This window comes from Buteo buteo, chromosome 15 (assembly GCF_964188355.1).
Source record: "Buteo buteo chromosome 15, bButBut1.hap1.1, whole genome shotgun sequence".
Lineage (NCBI taxonomy): Eukaryota > Metazoa > Chordata > Aves > Accipitriformes > Accipitridae > Buteo > Buteo buteo.
Genome location: NC_134185.1, coordinates 3,800,490 through 3,822,959, shown reverse-complemented (window position 1 = coordinate 3,822,959; position 22,470 = coordinate 3,800,490). Strand labels below are relative to the sequence as shown.

Genomic DNA, 22,470 nt, shown 5'->3' with positions numbered 1-22,470 from the left:
AGAGGGCTTAGAACCCCTAGTACTCCACTTATTTTGTAAAAGGTTGCCCTCATCTGTTTATTAAGTATGTGTTTACCCCAAGGACATAATTTGGCAATCCAAATTCTTTTTCTTAATTTTGCAGTTAATTCTGCTGTTAGCAATTGATTTCATTTCCTACATACGGTACTGCTAGAGATGTCTTCTGGTGTCTTTGCCTTCACCTGCTTTGAAGGGCATAGGTTTCTTCTCTCTCCTGTAGATATATCCTGAAATTGTTCTACACGCCTCTATTAAGGTACCTAAATTGAGCCTTTAATTTGACCCTTAATTCTAGGGCCTATTCAAACACATTTACATATCATTTATTTAAAATTTCCTAGCTCTATGCAGATTTCTGGCTCAGTCTGGTTAACAGAAAAGGGTAGGTGTCTTCTTTAGTTGCTGTGAGTCACTTCTTGTAGTTTTTACCTCTCATTTGGCTGTTCAGGACATTTTGACACCAAGTTTAAGGAAAATAAATCATCCTGCTGCATTCAATGGACTATGTTTTAGACTTTGACACTTAATTTGGACACTTGAAATGCAGTAAATCTGGCAAAAAAAGTGCTTGAATCTTTTCTCATGTTTATAAGATATCATTTTCACATTTGTATCAGATTGCATTTGTAAAATGTCTCCTCTTAAACAAAACTAAACAAAAAACAGGGAAAGTATTTAAAACAATGGTTGTAAAGTTGGCTACTGATGATCTATACTTCAAAATCAAATACAAATAATATCAAAAACTCATTCACATCCCCAAAACACTGACCTGGGTGTTGCTTGGGTTTTGTGATACATTTTTTTGCAGAAACAATTGCATTAATCAAAGTAAACTGAAAATGTAAAGGGCTAGACAAACCAAAAGGAAAAATAGTTGTATGGGTTATAAAATGACATTTGGCTAACAGTTTGAGCTGGCAGCAGCACAGAGAGGTTGTAAAAGAAGAGTATCTCTAGAATAGCATGCCCAGTATATATAGAAACTCCATACACAGCAGAACGTGTTAGAAAATACCTTCTCACCTCACTCCCAGTCCGCCCTGGTTCTTCCCCACAACTGTCTGAACAAGCAGCTTCTTTGTTCTCCTGAGATAAAGACGCTTTTTGTCTGGGATTTCAACTTGTATCATCACTCTTAGATAGTTGTGCACCTACACACTAGTCTTCCACGGTTCCTTAAAATGACACACAAGAGCTGTTGCTATTTTTGCAGGAAGGTGAGAGTGAAGCCAGGACCACGTCGGTTCTTTTGCAAGTGCTAGACATCTTCTAGGCTAAAGAAAGATGGGTAATTCTAGTGGCTAGGTCATGGGGTTGTGGACCTAAGAGCAAGTTGTTCTCTAATTTTGGCTGAAACACTGACTCACTATGATATTTAGACATCTGTACATTTCCTTGACTTGGATGAAAATTTTTCTGTTTACTGGAAAAACCTCAGAGGAAAAGAAGGTTGTGTCTGATCAGAGTTTTCCTGTGTAAATCTATTACAAAAATACGAGAACAAAATGGTCTGGTTGAGATGAAAAACAAAAATAAAACATATTCCTAGCAGTCAATTGTACAGGGAAAGTACGTAAGGGGTGGGGGGTGGGGGGGAGAGAAAACGTGTGTGTTTGTTAAATTCAGCATAGTTTTTCTCCTGCATTTACAATGAAGAAGGTGCAATGTAATTCACATTAAGGTGTACGTTCTCTAATTTAAGATCAGTATATGTTATCTAATATAACCAACATTAAGAGCATGTAGAATCTGACATCAGATAAATACATTCTGCACTACGAAAAGCATGCCTTGCTGTGTAGTACAATAAGGAAAATGATGTTTCATATTTTCAATTGTACTTCTCAGCGAGGGGGTGGTAAATATGTTTTACATGCTTTATTCCTCAAAGATTTTAATCTGTGTGTGTACATGAAATGATGAATTATGTGTGTAAGTACACACACCATTTGTGTACCTAAACCATCAGATGTTTGACTGTCCACTTCCAAGACAAAGGAGATGGGAGGGGAAGAATGGGCTGAAGATGAGTGATGTGGACAGAAGAAGATACTATTGACTTTTTCCTGTACGTGCTACAAATTTTAAAGTATTATCTGCTTAAAGAGAGATTAGTCTATCTCCTGAATCCTGCTGACTTTCTCTCACATTTTAGAATTCCTGTACGAGCTGCACGGCACCATGTTGGTTAAATGCGATCAGAAGTTGTTCAATTGAAATAATTCTTTTTTTGTTTTAAATAAATCTCTTTGTTTTGTGTTATTATCTGATATTTGACATAGTTACATTTTAAGCTATTTTGGTATGATATTAAAAACGTAGCTTCTCTTTGTGAATAACCACTTAAAACTGAGCCGATACCAAAGAAAGTACTCACTGACAGTTTAAAAAGACATCAAACAGATCTATATTGCAGTCAAAATTGCAATCATGAAGTAGTATAAACCTAAAGGATTTAGCTTTAAGTCTGGTCAATATAACGTACTCTTTACAGGCTAAGCACACAAACATATCAAAGTCATTATAAGGAGTGATCCTGTTTTTCTGTTCTGTATTGCTCTGTGTCAGTACATGCAATCCTCTAATTATTGCCATTCAAGCTGATGGAATAACTCCTGGATTTGTGCCAATACCTGTGGAGCGATTCTGGTTCTACGGTCTCAGTGCAGCATGCTGTTTAAGGCTGAGCCTTCAATGGATCTATTGGTAAACTCGACATCAGGAACATATTTATGTTAAGTGATGAACCGATAGTAACGTAATGGCATTTTAATTCATGCTTTTGATATATGCAAAGATATTTCTGTAATTTAAAAGGCAAACATTTTGCTCTGTTTCCATAGAGTTATGGGGAGATGGGAACAGAGAAGACAACCACTAGAAATTGCATCATTAGGATAACATGTAGCATTGGGAATCATAACCACAGCCTGTGAAATTTAGAATTATATTACATTCTCCATTGCTTAGAATAATAGCATGGGTTGCAGGATGTTATCCCCAGCACATGCACTTGAATGCATATGTATATTACATTTAGTTAACTAGCTATGCAAGAAATCTCTCTTACTCAACATTATCAGAGAAGATGATGATAACATTAAAAAATCATCACAAATACACCATGCTTTCAGCTAAAAATCTATTCAGCCATAATCTAGCAGCTATTCAACACAAAAGCTTTTTTTTCCTGAAATTGCTTTGCTTGGAGCTGTTCATCTAGCATATTACCTTCCATTTAAACTTGTTTAAATCCTGATATACATTTGTATTATTCTCATTAAGGTCTGGCCAAGCTTAAGCTTAATAAAAGATCTTCTATTCAAATTAAGTGGTAAGTAGTATAAATATTGTCCTTATGATCTTTAAAACATTTACAATTTTAAAAACCAAAACATTATTTTTAATATTTTATCCTTGGTTTTGGGCATTTCAATTTTATGGCAAATTAAATTCATACCAGGTATATTCCTTTAATCAAATGTCAGAAAATGTAATGTTGGTCTCTACTGTTTCTGTTTTAAAGGAATTCAACCAGCCTAGCTCATAGGAGAGAATGGTGAGTTGTACTCTCAGTAAGCAGAACAGGGCTGAATTAAATACAGTAAAAACATAGTATAGAGTAAACCTACCTACATATAACCCCTCATAAATTGGAAGATAAATATAAGTTAATATACACTTTATGCTTTCTCTGTGCTAAAATGGAGTGCACGATGAACTAGTCCTCATTTAATGACTTGATGTTCTCTTGATCTGTTGCCTGGTATACACCAAAGAACTGTTTATGAAGGTTAAGATTCTGAGTACCACAGACAAAAGTGGAAAAAAAATGGAAGCATGGATAACTAAGGGAGGGTCAACAAAAAGATATCAAGAAATTGGTATATTTTACCTTAGGTTTTGCAATACATAAATGATGCAAGTACATAGCTACTATGCTATCAACATCTCAATGCATTTTTCTGAATACTGGGATGCTTCAAAGAATGAAAGTCTTAACCCTGTCTTCTTTATCCACTCTGCACTGAGCTTCTTGTCTAGATTCAAATTCTCAAAACATCATTCATGAAAATAACTCTATTTTTTAATGACAATGACCTCTGGAAGTAAACCATACAGAAATATATTTTTTGTTTTGTTTTGGTTTGGTTTTTTCCCCGAAGGGTGGCTTTCTACCAAATAGGCCTTTTTCAAAATTTTAGATTGAAGACTGACCAGATTTTGTCAGTGAGGACATAAAGACATTGATTGACGTCATGGATAGACACGTGAAGGTCTTTGCTTCCCTCTAGTGACTGGTCCAGGAAGACATTTAACTGAATCTGCTCATGTTGCTCAAATATGGCACAGAAATTTAGCAAAAGATTAATTACATGTAAAGATACCTGTGAGGTCGGTGAGATGCTGATACAGCATTAAAGGTGTATACTTATGACAGCACTTGAGGAAATATGGCAGATTTAAACTGGACATGTGTTTGTTTTCGATGGAGCTTTACAGTTTTATCAGGCAGAGGTACAATTTCAGCGTTGACAATTCAAGAACAACTGGGGGACGACCTCTAAGATACATTTCAAAACATTATTCCAAACATTTCTTTTAAGGTCATTTTGCCATGCAAACACTGTTCTTGTAGAAAGACAGACTAGACTTTGATGAATTACATGATGTTTGATTTATCAGAGAGAATAATTAATTCAGGAAACTTCAATCAGATTTAGATCCATGCATTTGGAAGTAAAGAAAAGCAATCCTATACTCTGCAAATGCTAAAAAATGCCTTGTATTATATTCTCCTCGTATTACTAAAAGTAGGTGTATTTATACCAGTTGTAGTTCTATCTTTTTTGTACTGACTGCAAATAAGTTTAGAAGTAACAAATACATGTCTGCACAAAACTACACAACATGATTTACTTCTAAGCAATTTATGCACATGATCTGTGCCTCTGTTGTCAAAGGAATAGGAGAGAATGGCAGAAGGGTGCTTCCCACAGCTCCTTCTTACATGGGTAAGCAATATTCCCCAGATTTTTCATCTTCTTGGGTGACACAAGTAGATTTTGTTTTTGTTTACGGATGGCATAATACAAGGACCTTTAGTGCTGCTGCACTACTTCTGTTGGATAAACAGAGCTAAATTCTCCAGGATGGGCAACAGTCATGAGCTCATCAGAATGAATGAGAAAAAACCAGAAATATCATTATAAAACTATTTAAACTTTAGAGATCTGCATCATGGCAGGGAAATGAAATTGGCTTTGAGAACAGCTAGACAGTGTTCTCAGTTAGAACTCAGGAATTTGGAACTCTAACTCTACTGGGGTTTGGTGAGTGACCTTGGACAAACAGCTTTGCTTTCTTTATGCCCTAGTTTCCCCTGTCTGTAAGCCAGGAAGGACAATACCAACGTCCATGTTACATTGCTTCTAAATCTACAGGTGTAACATACTTTAAGAATTAAATGATATAAATGAGAAAGGTTGATGAACGTTCGCAGTTGTAATTGTGCTATTTTGTACTTTTGGAAGTGGTATTGGATTTGGCGAACCTTGTTTTCCCCTACAAGAGTCAGTCCAAGCCCAGCACTGTGCTGGACTCACAGATCCCATCTGCTGCATTTCTTGGTGAGGTATTACTAAGGAAAACAATGATCACATTTTATTTGACTTAGTAACATCCATGAATTTTTCTGGAAACATAAATACAAAACCGAATTATGACCAATTTGTTTTCTGTTCTAAAGTTTATTCAAACTGCTTAATTATCTTCTGCCTTCACTATACACTAAAATATCTGTCAAAAGTCCAATTCAAATCTTTAAATTTGATTATGAAGATACAACCACTAGTTCTTTTTATTCACATTTCAGAATTATAATTGCCTGATATTACAAGAAACCACTATTTTTAGTTTCTGAAAATCTACATTTACATAAAGGCAATAAATAGCAATTGAGTTTTCAACAAATGGAGTTGATTAATCACCCAGTAAAAATTAAAAAGAAAGTGAACTTATTAGCAAGAATTAATTTGATTTCCTTTTTTTTCTATAAATATCAGCAGGCCATGTAAGCTCTGTTCATGGCCGTGTAGGTGTTAGTGAAGAGCAGCGTTACAAAAAAGAACTAAATTATAAATTCCTCCCATATATACTGATTCATTTTGTGTATGACTTAAAGAAAATTTTGGTCTGACTCCTTTTCAACATAAAGACACTCCATTTTATGTTGTACAATACCTACTTATTTCAGAACTAAGTACTCCTGCATTACAGTATAATCTTAGCAGTTTGCAATTTAAAAATTTTTAAATTTAGGTCTTGCATGGCTTGAGCACTGGTTTGCCACTTGATCTAATCTGATTCAAATCAGTCAAAGCCTTTTGGTTGTCTGCAAGGGAGTTTGGATCAGGTTTTTCATTCCATACTCTTTTAATGAAAAAGAATGTGATTCTGTAGAGTCTTTCAATTCTTTATGCAAAACTACCAGGAAGAGAAGATTAGGTAGTGTGCTATTACACAGGTTCCATTACGGACAGTGCTTCTTAAAAGTAGGTACTCCAGGAGGCATCTATCTTTTGAATAAGTTATTAATGTTAACTCTTCCATTACATTCACAAACATATGCACAGAAACTAACATGGAAAGAAAATTTTCTGCCTTGAAAAATATGAAAGAAGCAAAGTCTGACTGAAAAGCTGGACCAGCAAGTCTGACTGAAGTCAGTGGAAGAAGCAAAGCTTCAGCTGGCATATATTGCCAAACTATACTTAGATGAATTACTCTCATTTGATTTTTATTCTACTCATAGAAAAATCTATTTTCTCCATATCTTCCTGGTGACAAAAATAATATGGCTGTAAAGTAATATAAAGTGAGGAGAGGGTGCTATTCATATTTCCAGAAGCAAATTCTGGTTTAGGATATTCTAATTATTTGATGATCAGCTTGAGACATTTTGACGTGAGTTATAAAGAGTCTGCTTGAACATATTTTTAAAGGCTTGCAAGGCTAGGCCAAACAAAGAATAACTGTAATGGTCCATCATGGTACTTTTAAAAAAAGGAGAGGAGAGAGACAAAGCAGATCAGGTTTCCCTGTCAATTTTATCACAAGGCAACAAAATGCAAAAGTTGTTTTGCTGGTATGCATGCAAGCTTATATCCTAAAGCTGAGACACATTCTGCCCTACAGGCAAATCTGTGAGAAAATCACAATTAACTGGTAGACTCTTCTTTATTTGCATTGAACAAATTTCTTTATGGACTATTTCTCCACAGTTGTATCCAGGGACAATGGGAGAAAAATCATTAAAAGCTCTAGAGGATAATTTAAAAAAAGTAATTGTAAACTTTTTTAACCCTCTTTTTAAGGGAGGATGTTATAATATGTCTGGAGTGAAATACTGACATTATATAAATGTATACAATTTTTCATTTCTCATATATAGGTATTCATAGTTTCACACAACTTCAGGGTAGAAAATCTAAGCCGCTATCAATGTAAAATTGTATGGCAATGGAAAAAAAAAATAGAGCAGACCTACCGCTTGCCCTAAACTAAAACTGAACCAGGTCAAAATCCTTGCAATATTAAAAATTTCAGCTAATTTCACTGTACTTCTGCCAACTCTATATTCAGCAGGCGCAAACTGCTACGAGCACACATATGGACGAATAAAACGCTGTCATACTGTTATAACATCCTTCCGCAGCAAATGGCAGAAAAGAGCCCCAGAATACTGAAGCCCTTTCCCTACCCAGTGCTGCGAGATGTCCTGTTGCAGCTGCGGCGTACAGCTGCGGAGCACACCAGCAACAACTGACTCTGTCCCGCGGAGAACACACGTGCCCAACACAGTTCTAAAAGAACGAACGCCAGCTGCGCTGTTCTGCTAACCCGTCGGTGCCTATTGCAACTCCCACGTGAGATGTCACCTCCTGCCAGGGACCCACCGTGTCCACCCCACCTTCCCTGCCCTCCATCGTGACTCGCGATGCTCGGTACCGCGGCACCTCGCTTCCAGCCTCTTACTGCGTTTGGAATTCTGCGCCCTGGTCCAAGGGTCCAGGGGCTGGGTCCGCTAAGACGAGCGACTGCCTTTCGTGGATCGCAGAGCTCCATCCAGGCTGTCTGCTAGGGCACCTATCACAGACGTAAGCATCACAGAAGGCAACAAAGTTCAAGAGAACTGTTCAGACAGCCTACAAAACTGCCACAGTAAATGGCATTTTTAAAATGGAAATGTATGCATACATATATGGATTCTTTGATCCCCCGGGCTTCGAGAGCTTTGCCCAGACTTACATAAAGCAAAACGGCGCTAGGAAAAAACCACTGACAGTGATATGGCTAAGATTTATGTGTGGCATGGTGACAAACATATGGAAAGAGTGGTAAAATTAAATATAGAGGTGCCGGGAATCAGCTCCCCAACCCAGGAATATTGTCCTAAATAATATGGCAGCGTTCCAGCAGGACATGTTGTGAGTAACACACTCCAGAGGAGCCGACAGGTCAGCGGGTATGGGCTGCTCCTGTGAGGCTGAAAAGTGTGTTTCAAACTCCTCAAGTAACTTCTGCAAAGAAAAAATCGAAGGGCCGGTCCCTGAGGTCCCCAAGTAAATGCTCTAACCATTGGATTAGTTGCTGGTTGAGATTGTCTCTGCTGTCTCCCTCTCCCTTCTTCTTTCCCCTTCCAGAAAGGGAGGAGGGAAAGGAGAAAAACTTTCAGAAGTTTTGTTTCATCTTAAAATCTTTAAAATCACTTCTGTGGGGTGGGAAAGTCAGCCCTAGTACCTGACCAACTTCTTTTCTTTCTCTTTGTGGACTAAGACACTGGAATGAATGTATCACAAACAGTTCCTGACAGCAGGGACAGTTTGTTTGTGCCAGACAATGCAAAGCAGAAAAGATACAACTCTTTCTCGAGTTTTTGGTTGGTTGGTTTAAGGAACGAAATTGTTTCTCCTCAGAATATCATTTACAAATATTCCACACGTTTTCCCATACACTGAAAGGAGAAGCATTCCTAAGACTTTACTGAAGGCAACACTTAGAATACATTTTCTGAAATGAATGGACGAAGATATCGCTCAGATTTCTGAGGGGGGGAAAAATCATCACCACTTCCATAGCATTGATGCTACCAGCTTCATGTAGGGAAGCTGGAAATATCAAAGGAAACACCAGAACTCATAAACAGCCTGGTTTCAATCAACACAGACAGATATGCTCTATATTTTGGGAGAATTAGCTGATATAAAACGCTGAACTATTGGATTTGAGTTTGCCCTTTGTAATACATGACATAGTATTTTATTCTTTAGTTGCACTGTCTCAATATTGTACACACATTTGACTAGCTGCCTATGGAGAGGGCACAAGCCTGCCAGCTCGATAAATGGAAAACCTTACAAAATATCATCACAGGGGAGAATCACCAAATCTCATCGAAAGAATGGGTTAAAGATGCCTTTGCCAAAGTTAGGATGACCAAATTGTCACAGATACCAACGGCAGCAGGATAAGTTTGATGATCTGATGTGATTAAACAGCTCACAGATCCAGAACTTTCTTCAAGGATGGATGACAGGGAATTGTAATCGCTGATCAGTCTCCCGAGAAGCGTGCCCAAACCCCAGGTAGATAAAGCTTCCCCTGCTGCTGGAGAAGTATTAAACTGACAAGATCGGTGGAGGAAGCATCATTCACCAAATGTCAACTTGCAACACACGCAGACAAAGTGTGGGAGAAGCGGGTAGAAAGGTGGCAAAACCCGTTAGCGGTTACTGCTGGCCGTGTGCCAGGGATAAAAGCAAACACAGTTTCATCTGAAAAGCACTTAATTTAAAACACCCGTCTCAGCATAGACTACTGATTACTTAAGCACCTTCAACTAAAAGCAGACCACTTTTTTTGGGTTTATTCCAAAATGCTTGCCAAATCCTGGTTATGCAAAAATCACCCGGTTTGGAAGGACACGAGTACAGCACAGCTCTGTAGGATTTGCAGTGTGGATCAAGCTATTAATCCATCAAATCCAGCTGCCTGCTGCTGAGAGTCGTTCATTCCTCAGACTTAGAAAAAAGTGGAAAAAATAAAAGAGAAACAAGCTACCAAGAACCCAACATCATCATGGACACCTAACCAATTGTATAGTCCTCTACATATTTATTTATTAAGATTTATAAATGATAGGAACCAATTCAGCATTATAGAGCTTTCATCATAATTTAAAACTCACGGTGCCAGAATACAAATGCTGAACTATTTCTGAGTAAATACAAATAAAATGCTCCAAAACAAAAAGCAGCAGCATTACAAAAATAAAATTACGAATCAACTAATGCTCCCACAGCTAACATTAGGGATCTTTTCCTAAGGGATGGAGGAAAAAAATAGAATTTTTCTCTTGCTATTACACACTCAGGTAAGTGATAATGTACCATTCTCATAAAATAACACACATACATGTGTAAAACAAATGACAATGGCGTCCATGCAGACCTCACTGATACATCCTATCTTATTGTGAATATTTGATGGCTCATATCACTTTTCAAAACTGATAAATATCCAACAACACCCCCAATCTTCAAATATTTTAACATCTTCAATAGCTACTATTAAATAATATGACTAGAAAAGATATCCTTCAGAATAAAAAAGTATGTCTTTCTCCCTCAAAACCTCAGACTATTTTATGTAAGCTTTATGTAAATTTTAGAAGTTTCAAAAGTTCACTTTTCCATCTAGATTCTGAAGCATACTGAAACCAATACTTATACATAGCACTAAACTTCTCTATACACGATACTAACAGCAATGCATGCAAAACAACTGGCAAGCACAAAATACATTTGTTTGCGATTGCTTCACACATTCATCCCAAATACCTGCATGAAATCTTTTAATCATATCGTTAAATCCACAGCATGCCTTTTTTTTTTTTTGGGGGGGGGGGGGGGCGGGGCGGTAGTCTAATTCCATGCAGATATGGCTTTGATATTCTGGACTGGAGCAGTCAAATCAGAGCATGTGCTCTAAATACACAGTGCTTAAAGTAATGCATGTAAAAATGGTAAAAAAAGCCCTGTACTACTACTGTGTAAGCAACACATTGTGAAGAGGAACAAAGAACATCTTCCAAATGTTTTGCATTCCATGTGCACATAATAATACATAATATCAAGTCTTTCATGTACTTTATTCCACATGTTTTACAGAAATGGAACATTATGATGTTGCTGGCAAATAATTGATTCTTTTGTAGAGGCACAGACTATGGTATTACTTGTATTTGGAATGATTTCTAGTATTATGTCCAATTTTCTCATTTCTATACTGTAACGTTGTTTCTCAGCCATCAGTGTACTGATGTAAACCCAAGCTCAAGGATAAAAGCACTCACAAATTCACAGGTATACAATTTCTAACACTGTAGATGAGTCTGTAGTATGACATACATAATATACCTGGACAAGAAGTACAACATCATCTTTAAAAAAATTAATATGGCAACCATATAAGTATCCTTCTTGAAACACTTAATCTGTATTTAGGCAAAGTTCACCTTGACTTTAATGGGACATTTACTGTGAAAGATTAATGCAGCAAATTACAGCTGCATAAACTTGAAATTCTTTTTAAACTACACTGATTTTACTGCTTTACTTCTTTACAGTGACATTTTCTGTTTTTCTACCAAAGGGACACACAATGAAAAAAGTAGCAGAAGACTGCTAGCAAGCTTTCACTATTTAGTATACAGCTATTATTTTACTAAACTAAAATGAAAATTTGCACCAACTAAAATGGAGATTGCTGTGGGTACCACACTTGGAAATGGTATTTCTCCTTGCAGTAACTGAAACAGGAGCTTTCCTTAGTTATCTGCCTGATCGTTTACCCACTTGCTTGTTGCCCAGCAACTACCATCAAGGCACTACAGTTCTTAGACATCGTCATTTTAATCTTGAAAAAGCAGATTAAAATTACTATGTGAGTAATCTCTTCCTGGTAAGATGTTGTACTCTTTCAATTTACACAGCTGCAGAAAGGAAGCCAAGCGACTGGAGAACCCAGTACCTTCACTCTGGGAAAGGTTCATTTGCCCTCGTACCAACCCATTTACTGACCAACTACTTAAATATTGTTAGGTACTCTGTAATATTTGAGCCATAGCAATAGAAGCAAACATCTGTCACTTACGTTCTCGAATCATCCCACAGCACACAGTAGGGATTCAATGTGCCCTAAGAAGAAAACAAACCGACCTGTTAGTTACTGGTATGCAAAAACATGTGTCGTGCTTGACCTAAAAATTTATCTGGGTCTCCTCCTACAAGATCACACTTATACTCTTGACGAATTGATGCCACTGAAATTGCAAAAGCTTAAGGTTACTTCTTACGGAGTATTTAAAAAGCACTTTAACCTCAAAATGGAGTAGTTGCCATATTCTCTTAGATAAGGTAAGCATAAAGTTGTCTTATTTGGTATATCCTAGTAGAATTAAAATATAAGAGCTAATCTGTTAAGAGGCTCAACTTGACCCAACATTTCTGGGTGTGTTTAGAAGCAGAACTTTAGGACCCTTGGGAACCTGGATGTCAAAACCAGTAATGCCCTTAAAAATTTCAAGTATACACTGGGCAAAATGTCTGGAGGCTGGGATTTCAGATGACCCCACATTCAACGCCCAAGTCCTTTTGTCAATTAGGTCCTAAATCAGCAGAGAATTTTGCTCAAAATATTTTTTTGTTGTTGTTGAACTTTACAATCCCAGCTTCAACCTGTTCAAAGTCAGTGCAAGATTTCTGATTTGATTCAGAAGACGATGGGAACCTAGATTTATTACACATCATTAAACTATGGGTAATGTTTTGGGAAATTGAAATCTCTTTATTATTACTCATGTTTATTTTGCTGCCTAGGAAGAGCTGAGATGAAATTAAAATTCAAGCTTTGTCCCTAATCTTGTAACTCTTCCTTTATCAAAACTCAGATTGACTTAGAAGTACTTAACTGGTTAAAACCAGCAAAACTGTATTCCTGTTTATCATAAACATTGGATATTCCCAGAAGTCAAAACTACATAAACAAATTAGATATAAAATACAGAATAAAAATATATTTTTAACAAAATCACAAGTGTTTTGAAGAAACAGGTGGAATACACTATTTTCTGATGCCAACATTAGTGTAGTTCTCTCATGAACAGTGTTGGTGCAGTAGTTATGAAGATGGTTTCATATAAACAAAACACACTTCGATATTTCATTCTGAAAAGTGTTCTATTTGCAGAAAAAACATGGCAACCCGTGAAGTAAAAATCTTTTAAATATTTAAGTCCTTCCATCCACCTCTTTGTCAAAGATAAAAAAGGTCCTTCTGAAGATGCTTCTGAGAGAGACATTTAGGGAAATTTTGATCCTCCACTTCAGTATTTTGCTGACTGCATTGAATTTTATGAGTAGAGTATAAATATTTAAAACCAACATATACTTATGGCACTTTATATTAACATAGCACTGTACAAACATAAATAAAGGATGTTCCATTCCCTGAAGTATTTATAATACAAAGAAGAGGAAGGGGAAAAGGGCACAGGACGAAGCGCTGGGTAACAGGCCCACTGAGATTCAGAGACCAGGTCCTGCATCATTAGCCAAAAACTTTAGCTACATTGATAGAAGAACATATAGAAGGACAAGAATTAGGAATAATGGAATGACGGTGCGGAATTAACCTTTTTTAAAATGTCATTTTATAAAGAGTATTAATTGGTATCCTAAGACTGGGTGCAGAAATTCTAATTGCAATCTGATATAGCTATATGCATATTTAAAAAAGTACTCCTATAGTTGAATTGTAATAAGACATTGCATATCTGAGATCTGAGACGTTTCCTAGCAGCAGATATCATACACTTTACGCTCACTATTCCCACAGTACAAATAGAAAGAATACAAAAACACTTTCAGAAAAAATGTCCATTATAAAGAAATCTACAAAATAGAGGGAAAATAAAAGCCTTCGCAGAAAGCTGAAACGCAATAAAACTGATGCTGTCAGATCACACGCCTCATTCTCTTTGAAATGTATTAAAAAAAAAAAAAAAAAAAAAAAGAGTATGTTTGGCCACTGCAGTCCCTAATGAGAGATTAAGCAGAAATATGGAAAGCAGGGTAAATACTACTCCTGTTCCCTAAGAAGGTCTCGTGTGAGGGTTTGCTCTGCCAGGCGCGGCACCTCGCAAGGGCACAGCAGCCTTTCAGAACTTCGTTCTCTTTTGATATCCTGATCAAACACCCTTCAGGCACTGCACGGACCACAGGCAGCCTGTCTTCCTACTTTCTTCTTCGCCCTTAACCCGTTGCTCCCTTTTTCGCAGTCTTTCTGGGTCTGGTCTCCTGGCAATGTCTCCTCACGCTGCTGTCGTTGAGCTGCCTCCAAGAGCCATCGCTCTCCGTGAAGGCAGCAATCTTTCATCCCAGCTCTTGCCAGTTAATTACTTAGCTGCAGCTAAGGAAGCGGCTACTGTGTCCGTTAATGTTTACGACTGTTGCGGTATTGATTTATACGCTACAGTGCAGGACTTGGATAGCTCAAAAATAGACATATGTATGTGAGCGTGTATGTATATATATCTCTGCCTGGCATATAAAACTGAACTTTCGAGATGTGATTGGCAACTCTGACAGCTCTGCAGCACAGTGCCAACCGTGCTCTGTAGCCAGGGTTTTCAGTCTCATTGAAAGCTCGGTGTCCTACGCTACTGCTGGCTCGTTACTTTAGTGTCCCTGGCGTAAAGTTCTGCGCTGTCAGAAGGCGAGAGTTCATATTCTCTCTGGAGCAAATAGGATTTTGTTTGAGTTTTGCAGTTTTTAACAGATTACTTCGGTGTCTCTTCAGTCAAACTACTGGAAAAATGTGATCACATTCATCAACTTGCTCACAGGGCATAAGACCAAATATCATGTTCTCTAAATAACGCATTGCAACCCACATTCCCACTGTGGTCAACTGTCTATTATAATTGAATTTATCTGCAAATCCAAATACCATGCTATATTCTGAACAGCACATGCAATTGTGATTTAGATCTCCCCCCCCCCCCCCCGCCGCCAATACTCTGGATTTATTAATAAACTGGCTAATTTTGATATAAAATGAAGCAATGATGATAAATTCTGAATAAATGAGTGTTTTAAGGCTAATTTGAATGACATATTAATTCCTATTAAATGATCACATTTTCCCATCTTTTTTCATAATGTCTCATCTACTTAATATAGTCAGTGGATGGGGAGGTAAAAGAACAAATGTGTGGGTATACTTCTATATATTAGTAGGCATGCTCTAGAGGCTGCTTAAAAATTAAGTCAATTTGGAAACAAACTGTTCTGAATAATAAGCAGCATTTAAAGTACAAAGGTTTGAAAAGAATAAAAATAACAACAAGAAGAGCCTTTAAAAAAATCAGATGAAAGAGAATGTCTGTATTTTATTTTCTGTTTAATAATTAATCTATTTAATTGACATCACGATTAATTGGTGAGACATTAATAAATAATGTTCAAATGCTAAAGATACATTAATACTAGTTTTATCATTCTGTATGACATATAAAGCTTGTTCTATAGTAATAAATGATATTTAAAGTCTTGTTTTCAGCTAAGAAAATTATAGCAAAGAAGATGACAATTAGATTCAGTCTGAAGGCAAGAACACTCAAACCTACGAAACAATATTTCTATGCATCTACAACCTTAGTTCTTTAAACCAACATCCCATTATGGAGTCTAAGCCTTGAACATAAAAATCACCAAATATTAAAATTGTAAAACTGGTTTCCATTCCCAGTTTTTTTTGAGCAACATTTTGTCATTGTATCTGCTGATCCAACTCTTATATCCAGGTGGATCAAGATCCTATATAAAAGTACTATGTATGTAAGTCCAATTTCAGGATGGGAAATTTATTCCAAGCACTTGATGCTTCTCTGAAGTAAACTATAGCACAAAAACTGAGCCAAAAGAAAAAAAATGGCACTGATATCTATTGGCAAGGTTACTGTCTTTTCACCTTGTCAAGACGTGAGCTAATACAATACTTATTAATATTCTGTTACTGAAAGGTTGACAAAGCAAAGTGAAAATCAGTGGTTTTAATCTAGCCTTTTGTAACAATGAAGTTTCATTTCATTTCCAAGATTTTGAAACTTGGCAAGAACTTGCTCTGTAAATTACTGAAAGGGTTGGCTTAAAAAAAAAAAAAGGAAAAAAAAAGAGATTTAAAAAACCCCTCTCTAAGAATTTTCTAGAATTCCAACTTCTGGGGACCACAATTCAACCTTTTATTAGTCTAGCCTTGCTTGCATTGTGCTGGTTTTAGTAGCTTGTGTTTGGCTTATAAGTATTTACAATGCTGACACATTGCTTACTAGTATTTTTTTTTTCAATATTTCAATTTCTTTTCTAGAATAAGTGACCAAAGTAATTCCAATCTTTTTTTTTTTTCTGACCTGCTACCCCACATTTTTGCAAGTAGTAATTCCGATGTCAAAATATGGAAGTTACACTCCAATATTCTTTATCTACAACTCATTTAAGTAGCCCCAAAATCATCGCTAAAATAATGGAAATTAAAATCTAGCATTGAGAAATACCATAAACTCTTCCTAATAATGATCTTAGTAAAATCAAACCAAGTATTTTATTTCAAAGGTGGGTTTTTTTCCTGATATATAGGATTAATTTGTGGTCTACTTCAGCAAATACTCTATTACATTTTTAGTGAAATTTCTGACAGAAACAAAAGTTATGTTAAAGACTGATATTTTATCTTAATATATATGATATAACTTAGGTTGGAAACAAAACAAAAGAAAACCAAACCCCAAACCTGTCCATCCTAAAACATCTTAAGATTAAATAGAAACAGAAACCAAAATCTCCACAATTCTCCATCAATAAACTTCTAATTTTACTGAAAGGTAAGGAGTCAGGTCAGTTTATGTTCCTCTATTCCTTTCTTTTTTTCTGCTTGACTTTGCAGTAAATTTCACTGAGATGCTCTTTCTAATACCATTTTTCTGGGAACTAAATGGTGGGTCATAATGACCATTGATGGGAAAATAGTTTCTTCCAACCTTGAGTAAAATGTAAATCAAAGATCTAGAGTTCAAAGAGTTTTCTTCATATTTGTGCCCAGAGACACTTATCCAAATTGGCTACTGACTGAAATAGTTGGAACTCCTCCAGCTGAACTGTACCTATATGACCACTTGAGCAACTGTTTATAACAAAAAAATCACAGCTTTACAGTCTTTTGCATAACAATACTATTCACCAAAGCTCTAGTAACTATGTCTCTTCTAATCATCTTTTTATGACTTTAAATAAACTCTTAGCAACATACACAGACAGAGTTTATATGCCATGCCTTCCCATAAATTATTCCCATGTTTGTTATTTAATTTTATTTTCCAAATATCATACATGACACAAATGTCTCGCAAAAGATAGATTTTATTCTCCCTGGGGTGCTGGGAGATTGCTGGCAGCAGAAGGAAAAACTGTTAATATTTTTCATATAGTTAGACATAGAATCCCTTTTTTCAGATTTAAACCATTTTTAACATGAGATTAAAGGCTGAAAAATACAGAATTAAAAATAATTGCACAAAAAATCTCAAACATTTGTAAGAATTGTAAGCTAAATGGGAACGAGAGCATTTTTTTCTAAGTCTGCTACAGCAGGTTAGGTAAAAACTGGCTTTTGAGTATAAAATAATGACAGAAAAGAAGAAAAGGCCTGAAGAACTATGTAGCTCTATGACCTATGCAGGGAGCAAAAGGTTAAGCATTCAGCACAATACTACATTTTCAATTTTGTCCATCAAAGCAGTTACTGGAGACTTTTCAGGAGAAATTGCTGTGTAAATGAAAACCTCAAAACTCACAGAACAGTTAATTTTGTTTTGCATAAAACATGCATGCATAAAAACAAGTACACATTCCCTTCAAAGTATGTTAGACTGTTCCTGGGCTTAAGTTTTAGCAGTTAAACTGGGGTTTATTACCTGATATTTAAATGAATCTCACTTATTTCTCGCATATGATCTGATAAATACTCTTGGAAGAGCATATCAACCGTCCTTGTACTTACATTAGACAGATGGGCCAGTTCTATCTCCAGGAAAGAATCCGTAGTTTTGGGCTCAGGTCGTATAGTAACAACAATGATTTTTGAATTAACAACTGTAAAATTCCTGGAAAAAATACATGTAAAAATGAAAGATTTAACATAGTGTGAGGTTAAATAAGGCTTCTGATATTACATCTAAAGAAGTATCTCACGGGTATTTTCCATGACTTTAGTTGACAAATATTCAGGGAGAAAATATATGTGTTTTGAAGTGGTGAAAAGATTCACTCGTTACGAGCCGTACCCACACATTAAAGACTGAAGAGCAACAATGGTGGCAGAAGTGCCATTTGTTAAAGTACAGTTCACTAATTAGAAGGGTGTATTGATGACACAAACATTCTGTCAATGTTTGAATGCATATCGTTCGCTTCTCTTGACATAGGCTCACTAGCTATGTTTTATAAGAGACAGTAATTTTTCTTCCAAAGTGCTGTGTTGGACTGTTTTCTGACTGTTAACTGTAAAATTGTGAAGATGGATGAGTGCAATGGGAGAATCTACAGTTCTGTTGATTCTGTGCTCATGAAAAAAACCTACCTGTTTCCAATTATCGGAAAACCATTGCATTTGGTATATGAGTGGGCAAGTTCATCATCTAAATACCTTTGAAAATATAATCCATAGTTGTGCCCTGACTGATATCCCACCAAAACCAATCAATTTTTTCCCATATATGTGAGATTAGATTTGATCTTTTGTTATTGTACCAGATTACTTAAAATAATAATTTTCTGTTAATTTCTCCAATTCATCATCAATCTCCCTTTTAATGTAAAATGTGGATCACCATATTTTGTAGCTACCTTTCTAGGACAGACCTAGTATTGTCAAGGTTATGCTAATACAGGCATAAAGACATGCTGACATGATGTTCATGCCTGAGATCCTTGCTTCTTATGAACCCGTCAGGCTTAGAACAACCGTCAGTTATCAGCCCGCCTGCTTCTGATGATCATGATGGTATTTCCATTGTATGTAATGCTGCTTTCAACACCTTCTGCCGATCGCACATAAACCAACACAAAACCTCACAGAAAGACATATTCATGGGTAGATGTTATCAAAGGAGAAACTAGGCAGTTTAGATGTAATTATAACAGTATAAATATTCTGATGTTGTTGTTGTTGTTTAATTGCTTATTTTCTCCAGGGAAATGGTATTTAGGAGAGGATTCCATTTTGCTGGATCATTGAAACTGGAATTGCCATGGCTATAGTAATAGAACCTTAACTCAGTGGGCACTTTACTCAGCACAAGGAATGAAATTATTCTTCTGGGGCAAGGTATGAATTCTAGTCCAATTTTACTCAGCCAAATCATGTAATGGAAATATAATGGAAGTGGCTTTCTATTTTACTTAATTCCTACTTATTTCTTCCCTTTGGTTGCACTTTAAAGTCTCACACATTGTTGACGAAAACAAATCTCCCTATCAGACTAACTTTTAATGTTCGGCAAACTTGCAGTGCATTCTGTAGAAGAGGAGTAATGACAGTACCTTACTGTACATACAGTAGATGAATATCTATAAATGTTCCTAAGTAAGGCATAATAATAATAATAAAACAAAAACAAACGAACAAAACTCCAATTAAATAGAAAACTGATTTCTCTAACACATCATGACAGGTGGAAATAAAGCTTACTAGGTATTAAAAGTTTTTATCCATTCTGGAAATTCATATAAGGTAATGTAAATACTGATACTTCAGTACCTGATCACGGCCAATCTTTGTAATTGAGAAACGTTTCCTTGCTGTATCTAATTTTGGTCCAATTCAGATGGTTCTAGGGTGAGGTCCAAAAGACCACTTAAGGTGCCTAGATTGCAACCTCGGTACATCAATTTTACTTCACTCTCATTAAAACCCTTCCAATCCACTTACATTTTCAAGAGCCCCTAGCAGATATTTCAACAGCAAATAAATGTAACTGGCTATATTGCTGCGAAATGAAATCTGCATCACTCAGTGCTGTCCTGTCTGGGCTGAATGCCTAGTTGCACATCTCATATTTAACTGTTTAGGTAGTCCCTGGAAGAATGCGATCTGGCAAGTATATTCTAAACTCACGTAACATGTTAAGATGCTACTGAATTAAAGCTCAAAGTATTGTAGTTGCAAGAATTTCCTTCAAAACCACTGGTGCAGTGCCATTGATAACTTTATTGAAGATAATTTGTTTAAACAGCTCAGTGCTGAGAACACTTATTCAGGAATTTAAGTAATCAGCTTTTACAAAACATCCCGGGAGGTGGAATATGTGGCTTTCGGTCCCTCTCATATTGGGAATGACATAGAATGGGAATGACCTATCTCACACTTCGTGGGCAAGCGCATTATCTTACAGCATTTTTTATCACAGGTGGAGAGTGACTTTACCATTACTTCTTTCTCGTTCATCAAAAAAAATCTAAAACTTATCTTTAATGAGAAATGAACTTGTACGGAGTGATACTCTGGTGACTGTCCAGAAAAATGCACATCAGGGTCAAATTTTGAGATCACTCAAAAAATATATTAAATTCCTTGGACGATATGGTTGAATAAATCCTTGAAGATTCAAGATAACAAAGTATGATTGAGTAAAGGCTCAAGAAGTGCTTCTAGAGCTGCTGTCCTAGTGTTTTTTCCTACCTGAATTAATAACAATATTAATAAAATAGTTATTTTACTAAGCTCTTTTTCTATCTGGGTATACATTCTGAGGGTATTCTTTTATATAAGGGTATCCATATTGATTCTATGTGATATGAAATTCAGGTTTTCTTTTCTTTTTAGAATGACTCTATGTTGCTCAAGAAAAATGAACTTATGAATAAAGCATGTTGCTACCTCAAGACAGCATGACAGAAGTTATAGTACAACATGTAAATGTTGTATACCTTACAGAAGAATTACTGCTGCTATAGCAGTAATGCTATGCAGTAAAAGCCTGTCTGAGATACTCCATCCTCAGTCTAACAAAGCTGACCTAACGAAGTTTAAGGGCCTTTTTGGCCATACAGCACCCGAAGGAGGGGGTTAGGAATGATGTTTCAAATGGGGAAAGAGAACATTTCAGTGGAGGAAATTATAGCCCCAAAAGTACGGTGGTTGTTTTAAGCGATGGGAAAAAAGCTTGCTACAGCAAAACCATTGATTCTTTATTTGTTCCTATTTGTTAAAGGAGAAGTTAAAAACTATCTTACAGTATGGCAATATGCAATGTATTCTTTCAGAGTGCCCAGAAGAGGAATTATATATAATATCTTTTAGATGAGTATTATACTGAGAATCAATTTTCTGTGAACTTAACAATAACATAAATGTGCTCAGGGATGCAAGAGTTATGGAAATAATATTCAGTCTATAGTGCTCAAAATATTCAATATTTTAATCTAAGATTTTAAAAAAATCCATATGACATTACGAGAATAGTGCAATGCAGCAAAGTATATTAGGAAATAGAATCAGACGAAGTTTATTTACTTGTGCATGGAAAAAAAAAATTCTATTTTTATAAGAAAGAATAAAGCACTTTTCTCTTCTTTTCCCTAACCTCTTGTTTAACAGTCCTGGCAAAATTCTTTAAATAATATACATATACCACTGGGATTAAACACATTGTCCAAAAATTTCTATATTAATGTAATTGCCAAGTTCTCATCTCAGACTGTGTTTACAAGACTTACTTTTCACAGATGCTATGCCAGTAAAAACAAGAAAAATCAAGCCCATATGGCAAAATGCAGCTAATTTTGGAGTTTGTGAAATATATTGTATAGGCTGTCCTAGATAATGAAATCCTCGTTTTACTCACAGAACACCTGTGATATGCCAGATGGGGATTCTGTGGTTAGGTGCTTTGAAAGATTTTCCCTAAAGATATACTGAGATATTTTTTATTTATTTGTTTGTTTATTTTAAACAAAGAAGTTTCTTGTGATGATGCAAAAGCTTGCATATCTTTTAGTGCTGATATTAAGGAATGTATTGGAATGTGTCACTTTTGTTCTTCAGGAAACTACAATCAAATATTTACTTTACTCCCACCTTAACTCCTGTAAATCCAGGGACTGAAATCATATGGAAAGTGGTAAAGCTTTCTAGATATTTAACTCCAGCCAGTAGAAATCACCTCTTTTATCAGGTTGTCAAGGTGTAAAAGATGTGACCCTTGAACTCAAACACAAGCCCATTTTACTTATGTTACCTTTGGTTTTTTGTATCTTTATTCCCACC

General features: G+C 36.0%; 1 protein-coding gene across 1 annotated transcript in view; it reads right to left on the bottom strand.

Moving 5' to 3' along the window:
• Positions 1–22,470, bottom strand: part of ADGRB3 (adhesion G protein-coupled receptor B3) — a 460,271-nt gene that overhangs the window by 171,341 nt on the left and 266,460 nt on the right. Inside the window, exons 15-16 of the mRNA XM_075046423.1 lie at positions 18,205–18,307; positions 12,241–12,284 (exon numbers count right to left, since the gene is read on the bottom strand). Coding sequence (XP_074902524.1) covers positions 12,241–12,284; positions 18,205–18,307 — 147 coding nt within the window. The remainder of the gene's footprint in view (positions 1–12,240; positions 12,285–18,204; positions 18,308–22,470) is intronic.